An 8,146-nucleotide genomic window follows, 5' to 3' on the forward strand; every position below is an offset into this window, starting at 1 on the left:
GAGGCTGGCTTGGTGTGTTTTCCCCTTCTCTCTCCCCGCCTCCACACCGAGTTCCGCAGCGCCCCACCTTGAATTCCGCGCTCTCCCGCCTTTTCCTGCCTCCGCTCCGCTGGCGCCAAACCAAGGGGCGGGGCTTTTCCCTCCACAATGGAAGGCGGGGCGCCGTCCCGGCCCGCCAGCCAATAGAAGCGCGGGGGCGGGCGTTGGCAGTGGCGGGGCGGGCTGTGATTGGCCAGCCGGGCTTTCTGGCGCCAAGTTCGAAGGGGATATAAAGGGGCGGCGCCGCTCCCGCCACTCAGTCCCGCTCCTCTCACCGCCGCCATGCTGTCCGCCCGCGCCCCGCTCGCTGCCCGCCACGACCAGCCCCGCATGTCGCCCGCGAAGGGCCTGTCACCCATGAAGAACCTGGCGCTGAACGACAAGGAGAACACGGTGAGGCCCCCCTCCTCTCCCCGGCCCTGCGGCTCCCCAGCCCGGCAGCGTTCTCACCGTGCCCTTCTCTCTCTCTCTCCCCGCAGCCCCCCGCGCTCAGTAGCGCCCGCGTCCTGGCCAGCAAGGCGGCCCGTAAGATCTTCCTGGAGGGCGACGGGAAGCCGGTGAGTGCGGAACGCCCGGGCACCGCGCCCGACCTTCTGCCCTTCCCCGGCGGTTCACCTCTTCCCCCCCGCACCGCTGCCCTCTCCCTTCCCAGTCCGTCCCGCCGCCCCCGCGTCCCTCGCCCTCACGGGCTTCTCCCTTACCCGCCGCCCCTCGGTTTCCCGCCAAAGCCCGGCGTCCCCTCAGCCGCGCCGCTGGGACGAGCCCGCCCCGAGCCGCTCTCCCCCCGCTCCAGGTGCCGCGGGGTGCGGAGCAGGAGGCGGAGGAGGAGCCGCTGCTGCGGGAGAACCCCCGCCGGTTCGTCATCTTCCCCATCCAGTACCACGACATCTGGCAGATGTACAAGAAGGCCGAGGCTTCCTTCTGGACGGCGGAGGAGGTGAGGGGGGGGGGTGTCGGGGAGGGGAGGACAGACAGCCCAGGGCTCTGGTACGGGCGCAGTACCTGAAACCCAGTTTTTTTGCAGTTATTTGACCGCGGGGGGGTGGAACTAGGTGATTTTTAGGGTCCCTTCCAATATAAATCACTCTATGATCTCAGTACAAGAAGGATATAGACCTGTTGGAGTGGAACCATGAAGATGACCTGAAGTCTGGAGAACCTCTCCTGTGAGGACAGGCTGAGAGAGTTGGGGTTGTTCAGCCTGGAGAGGAGAAGGCTCCGGGGAGACCTTATAGCCCCTTCCAGTACCTGAAGGGGCCCACAGGAGAGATGGGGAGGGGCTCTTTATCAGGGAGTGGAGCGATAGGATGAGGGGTAACTGTTTTAAACTGAAACAGGGGATATTTAGGTTAGACATCAGGAAGAAATCCTTTCCTGTGAGGGTGGTGAGGCACTGGAACAGGCTGCCCAGGGCTTTGAGCAGTCTGGTCTAGTGGGAGGTGTCCCTGCCCATGGCAGGGGCCTTGGAACTGGATGGTCTTTAAGGTCCCTTCCAAGCCATTCTATGGCTCTTTCTGCAATGTTTCAGGTGGACCTTTCTAAAGACCTCCAGCACTGGGAATCCCTGAAGCCTGAGGAGAAGTACTTCATTTCCCATGTCCTTGCCTTCTTTGCTGCCAGCGATGGCATTGTCAATGAAAACTTGGTAAGTGTGTAGAAACACTCCTGTCAGAAACGCTGCTCTGTTAAGATAACCAGATACTGCATGTTTGATGTGCTTGCTGGCTGATCTAGCTTGTTTGCTAGAACATGTAGTGTTGTAGCATTACAACATGTAATGCTGTCTTATGCTAATTAGCAAATCAGGGTTGCTTCTGTAATCCCCAATTTTGCCCATGCCCCATGGGCGTTGCCTTATGGTAACACTTGGCAGTTTCAGAGCCCTTGTTCTGCTTCTACCCTCTCAGTGCTCTTCTCCCTAATGGGGGATAAGCAAAACTAAGAAATTTTCCCATTTCTCTTGGGACCAAAGAATAACTCAGGACTTGGATCTCTAAGGGGCTGCTGCTCTTCATATTGCTGTTAATAATCCACATGTCTGGAATTAATCTGAAAAGGATTCTGTGGGCTGAACAAGAGCTGTTATAGACAGCATCAATGCCTCTAAACTGCAATTTAGTTATAAATGCCTCTGCAAATGCTCTTTTATTTCCTCTAGGTGGAGCGGTTCAGTCAAGAAGTACAAATCACAGAAGCCCGTTGTTTCTATGGCTTCCAGATTGCCATGGAAAATATACATTCAGAAATGTACAGTCTTCTTATTGACACCTACATCAAAGATTCTAAAGAGAGGTTTGTATTGCTTGATGATGAAAGGTTTGAAACTCTTAAGTGTGGAGATTTAAATGATGCATATCAGTCACTTTCTGACTTTTAAGTTAATTTTAGGATTTGAACTAGATTTTATATAAAATACCACTGCTGCTTAAGAGCAGCTTTACTTCAGAATATCTTTCTCCTCTGAAGTGTATAAGCAAGAATTTGCTTAGATTAAGTGTGAAACTGAAACCATTTAGTACTGAAATTAATGAAACTATGTAGAAGATGGAGCAGTCAAATAAAGGGAGTATACTAAATTACAGTAAGCGCTCATATGGAGGACCCCTGCACCTAGTAGAAAGCTATGTAGGAAAGATCTGAGAATGATACCACTTTTATTAAAATGTCATCTCCAAAACCCAGTGCATTTAGTTACCAGCCAGCACTTTTACATAGCGTGTGCTGCCTTTACTCATTTGACTGCTTTGCTTGGGGAGCCAAAAGCACGAAAAGTGGCTTTTGGTCTTAATTAAAAATAAAACCAAAGTGTACAACTTTCATAACAAGATGAATCAATTCAAGAATGGTATCTTAAACTAAATGCGGGGCTTAAAGCTGTCTGACCTGAGTTATTCTGGTGTTGTCTTGTCAGACCAGCACTCTTGAGTGAAATGCCATGTGGTATTGCAGTGCTATTTGCAGTCTAGATACACTTAATTGCTGCTACTCTGTAGAAAGCTGACCATGTCACTTCTATTTCAAGATGCTTAATTCCAGTAAAAGTTCAAGGAAGAACTGCTTACATGAGAGCTTTTGAGAGCTTTGGTGTCTTGCTACTGGCAAGTGGAGGCTGGCTGATGTGTAGTTTTGAAAGCCTTGTTCAAGTATATCACTTGATGAAACAGTGCTCCTCTTCATATTGTCATGGGAGTTCTTGTGAACTGCTGTTGATGTGATGGGTAGGTGATGAGGAGATAGTTGATGGGTAAGACTGTTGCAAAATAAGGAGAGGAAGGAGACTTAATTATCAGGGTGAAGGTGCAGAGCACTTGTAAGTGAGTAAGACCATCTAGGTCAGTGAACGCTTATTGTACTAATTGTGCTAATGTCCGATCCTAATAAGTTTTATCCTTTTCAGGGAATTTCTTTTTAATGCTATTGAAACACTGCCATGTGTTAAAAAGAAGGCTGACTGGGCCATGTGCTGGATTGGGGACAAGAAAGCAACGTATGGTGAGTGTATCTATTGGAAGCAAAGTGAAATTCCTTCCCTAAAAAGATGGAGGAACCACCATTTGTCCAGACTTCACAGTTCTCGGGGATTATTGTTGTCACAGAGGGAGTACGTGCTCTCCGGTATAAGATATATTGGTATCATTCTCGAGATGAAGAAAATAACTTTCATCTTGCAAATGAGCTACTGACATGAATATTTGTAAAATTGCTGGCAGTTTGAATAATGGTAGCTCATGTGGCAGTCTTCATCTGCTGGGCTAGATGACCAAATTGCTGTCACGTGTCCAAAGCTGAACTGGCTGTGTCTCTCCTGCAGACGTGTACGGTTGGAGGCTGTAGCTCCTCTGCCTTACTGATTCTTGATGTCTCACTTCAAAGGCGAGATGAGGTGGTACAGATCATTATTTCACTAGTATTAAAGCATTCTTCATGGCCAAAGTTCCTTACTTAATCAAAGAGGAGCAGGCAATGACTAAAATCCGCTGCTAAAATGACTGCTCTTTTTCAGTGTGTAATCTGTGGAAAAAAGATGGTATTGATGGTTAACCTGGGGGAAGGAGCCTTGGCTTCAGCTGCTTGGTAGCTACTCTAATTAGTTTTTACTTCTCATGTTTAAAAGTTTTGCTTGCTGACTAGAAGTCTTTACTGGAATAGTTTTTAAGGACAGGCTGTAGCACTTCAGCAGGAACTTCTTCATTCTCCTTCGAGGAGGCAGTTCACTGGTCTATTTGGAACTTCTGGGTATTAATCCTGTTAAGTTTTCTGTGTGATATGACTGTCAGTCTTTCCTTAACAGGAGAACGTGTAGTAGCTTTTGCAGCCGTGGAAGGAATCTTCTTTTCTGGCTCTTTCGCATCAATTTTTTGGCTGAAGAAAAGAGGATTAATGCCTGGACTCACTTTTTCTAACGAACTCATCAGCAGAGATGAGGTATGAATCAAATCCTGGCAGTTACGATGGTAATGTGCCACAGTAACTCAAAGTAATGGTACTCAGTTGGAGCCGGTATTTTAAAACAGGAGTATGTTTAGAAACAGGCGGTCTGTAAAGCTCATTGAAGTGTGTAAACATGTGTCATTGTGGATCTTGCAGCAGAGAATGAATGAACTTAGCATTTTGCTCCCTTTATAAAGTAGTTTGGAGCTGGTGCAGCTGGTATTGGCTGAACTTGCCCATGCCTCCTCCTGGTGAGGCAGAAAGTTGTCTGTAGAGAACTCTTTAACATGGCAAGTGCAAAGATGGTGCCTCAATATTGGACTATTTTATTCTGTGCCTACTGACTTTAGTGTCTCTTTTAAATCAGTGTTTCAGAAATAACTTTCTGCAACTTCTTTCCAGGGCTTGCACTGTGATTTTGCCTGCCTCATGTTCAAGCACTTGATACACAAACCATCAGAGGAAAGAGTGAAGGAAATCATCATGAATGCTGTTCTCATAGAACAGGTAATTGCCTGCTCCTTGTTTAGGAACTTGATCGCAATTAAGCAGAAAACTGGGGAGCTGTTGGGTATAAAATTAACCCGGATGGTACAGACTGAATACCAGTTTTGGTACATAAAGTGCTTCCATTATCTGCAGGAATTCTTGACGGAGGCACTGCCTGTGAAGCTGATTGGCATGAACTGCACTTTAATGAAACAGTACATAGAGTTTGTAGCGGACCGGCTTATGTTGGAACTGGGATTTAAAAAGGTAAGGCTCTAATACACTGAATCTTTCACAGGAAAAGATAATATTGAGTTTAATTTCCTCTAGAAACCCAAATCCTAAAATGGCTGCAGCAATATTATTGGTATAACTTGCAAAACCATTTAGCAGTCCTGCTGCTAGACCCTGTTGGGAGACCCACAGAATGGCAAGCAAAAGGATGCTATGGAGAAACAGCTGTATAAGAGTTGCTGTGCTTCTGTCTACTGCAGCTAAGAGACAGGAACAAATCCAGTAGAGAAGGCTTGGGGCAGAGGTTTTTATTTGCTACATAATAAGCCTGTTGATGTTTCAGACTCCTTCCAGCTGATCTCGATATTCTCATCTATTCAAGATCATAGAATCATAGAATGGTTTACGTTGGAAGAGACCTTAAAGATCAACTTGTTCCAACCCCCTGCCATGGGCAGGGACACCTCCCACTAGACCAGGTTGCTCGGAGCCCCATCCAGCCTGGCCTTGGACACTTCCAGGGATGGGGCATCCACAGCTTCCCTGGGCAACCTGTTCCAGTGCCTCACCACACTCACAGTAAAGAATTTCTTCCTGATAGCTAAATCTCCCCTCTTTCAGTTTAAAACTGTCACCCCGTGTCCTATCACTCCACTCCCTGATAAAGAGCCCCTCCCCATCTCTCCTGTGGGCCCCCTTCAGGTACTGGAAGGCTGCTATAAGGTCTCCCCAGAGCCTTCTCTTCTCCAGGCTGAACAGCCCCAACTCTCTCAGCCTGTCCTCATAGCAGAGGTGCTCCAGCCCTCTGATCGTCTTTGTGGCCCTCCTCTGGACCTGCTCCAACAGCTCTATGTCCTCCTTCCATTGGGGGCCCCAGAGCTGGACGCAGTACTCCAGGTGGGGTCTCACGAGAGCAGTGTAGAGGGGCAGAATCACTTCCCTTGACCTGCTGGCCATGCTTCTTTTGATGCAGCCCAGATGCAGATGGCTTTCTGGGCTGCAAGTGTGTGTTGTTGGCTCATGTTGAGCTTATCCACCAGCACCCCCAAGTCCCCAGGGCTGCTCTCAATCCATTCTCCTCCCAGCCTGTATTTGTGCCTGGGATTGCCGTGACCCAGGTGCAGGACCTTGCGCTTGGCCTGGTTGAACTTCAGGAGGTTTGCACAGGCCCACCTCCTAGGCTTGTCCAGGTCCCTCTGGATGGCATCCCTTCCCTCCAGCGTGTTCGACTGTGTCACACAGCGTGGTGTCGTTGGCAAGCTTCCTGAGGGTGCACTCAATCCTACTGTCCGTGTCGCCAACAAAGACGTTAAACAGCGCTGGGCCCAGTTCTGCCCCCTGAGGAATGCCACTCGTCAAAGATGGGAGCACCTGCAGTGACAGTAGAATTGCGTTTGTGTTTCAGATATACAGGGCGGAGAATCCGTTTGACTTCATGGAAAACATCTCTCTGGAAGGCAAGACCAATTTCTTTGAGAAGCGAGTAGGTGAATATCAGAGGATGGGAGTCATGTCGAAGCCCACGGACAACTCTTTCACCCTGGATGCGGAATTTTAAATGAACTGAGACAATGAGTTAATGTATGTGCTCCCCTCTTTACAGGGAAACATGAAATTTATTGAGTCACAGTGTGACTTGATTCCTGTACTAAAATCCCGCTCTTGAGAAGTGTGGTGATATTGGTACATTCCAGGAGGCTAGCGTAGCTCCAGCAGTAAAATCCCTTTTTATTAGCTTTTGCCAATGGTGTTAATTCATAGAATGTTTAGATGTATCTCTTACAACATATGCTACTCCATTTTGTGGAAGACACAGGCACCTTCCTTCTGCAAGACGGGAGCTTATGGGCAGTGACCACTAATTTCTGCTCTTCTCCCCGTAAACCAAGGAGCAGTTGGGAAATCCTGGTCTTAAAATTTGTTGAATATTCTGCGGAAAACTCTGGAGGCGGCTACATGACCTCACTGCTTTCTTAGCAGGTTTTAAGTTTACCTTTTTTATTATTGTTTTAATAGTTTGTACACAAACCTGGCACTTTAATGTTGACAATAAAGAACTGTGTTGTAATACTCGACAATGGTAAGATGCAAGTCTAATTAGACGTTTGCAACCTAGCCTTTCATGACTTGTCCTTCTTTCCGGGTGTGTAACTTAAAAATGGTGCTGCGAACCAAACTAGATTTTGAAATCTATTGAAGAACAGGAAGAAACTTTGTGGAAGGTGAAGTTGGACATTCTGGGTACTGAAAAATAGCATGCAGCTGGCTTCTGGACTTAATTGCTTTTTCTTTAATATCTGGAACAGTACTTCATGTAACAGCAATAAAGAGCTGGTTGGATTCGGCGTTGTGCTGGCGTTGGTGCTCTGATGGGTGAAGCTGTGTGTTCATTTCCTTCTGAATTGCAGACTTCCCGAGGAAACGCAAGTGCTGCAGGAAATAGCAGCTCACTCATGTGGCTGGTGGATGTCCAGTGAAATTGTTAAGGCTGGGCTCTGACCTTCTGATTGACCGCACTAAAGGGACGGTGTTTGAGGGTAAATTCAGCTAATTCAGGCTGGAGCAATGTTCTGAGCTTCTGCCTTGTGCTGTTCAGTTCTGGGTTTAATGTATAACAGTAGCGAAAACAGGGTATGTGCTACAACACCGTTACTCCACACTAAGCATGGAGCCACGGGCATGAATTATGTTTAATATAACTTTATAGTTGTCTAGGGCATGTGGTCTGTGAAGGAGTTCCCTATGGTCTCAGATCAGCGTTCCTGCAAATGGTCTGCAGTGAGTTTAAATAACGATAGGACAGACTGAAATGAGCTACTACCTTGCCATGCAAAAAGGAGTTTATTCCATGCTCCAGTCTAACGCTTCACAAATAAGGGCTGTCCTGCAAGTCTGCCTTCATATGGAAAATAGGCTTTACAGCATTTAGAGCATTTGCTTGAAAGAAAGAGTG

At 47.5% G+C, this 8,146-nt stretch overlaps 1 protein-coding gene across 1 annotated transcript; it reads left to right on the forward strand.

Annotated features, from left to right (window-relative positions):
* The first annotated feature begins 308 nt into the window (after window positions 1-308).
* RRM2 (ribonucleotide reductase regulatory subunit M2) lies at window positions 309-7,533 on the forward strand. The gene is made up of 10 exons (XM_074578358.1): window positions 309-432; window positions 519-596; window positions 833-976; window positions 1,568-1,684; window positions 2,198-2,331; window positions 3,437-3,531; window positions 4,331-4,464; window positions 4,873-4,977; window positions 5,113-5,226; window positions 6,599-7,533. Exons 1-10 carry the CDS (start codon window positions 322-324, stop codon window positions 6,749-6,751), a joined length of 1,185 nt encoding a protein of 394 aa, XP_074434459.1. The 5' UTR covers window positions 309-321; the 3' UTR covers window positions 6,752-7,533.
* Window positions 7,534-8,146: the final 613 nt, after the last annotated feature.

This window comes from Larus michahellis, chromosome 3 (genome assembly GCF_964199755.1).
Source record: "Larus michahellis chromosome 3, bLarMic1.1, whole genome shotgun sequence".
Lineage (NCBI taxonomy): Eukaryota > Metazoa > Chordata > Aves > Charadriiformes > Laridae > Larus > Larus michahellis.

Excerpts from the sequence above, each read along its gene's own strand:
- RRM2 (XM_074578358.1), top strand. The coding sequence starts at position 322 with ATGCTGTCCGCCCGCGCCCCGCTCGCTGCCCGCCACGACCAGCCCCGC. Across the intron at positions 977-1,567 it reads CCTTCTGGACGGCGGAGGAG|GTGGACCTTTCTAAAGACCT; the intron begins GTGAGGGGGGGG and ends GCAATGTTTCAG. Across the intron at positions 4,978-5,112 it reads ATGCTGTTCTCATAGAACAG|GAATTCTTGACGGAGGCACT; the intron begins GTAATTGCCTGC and ends CATTATCTGCAG.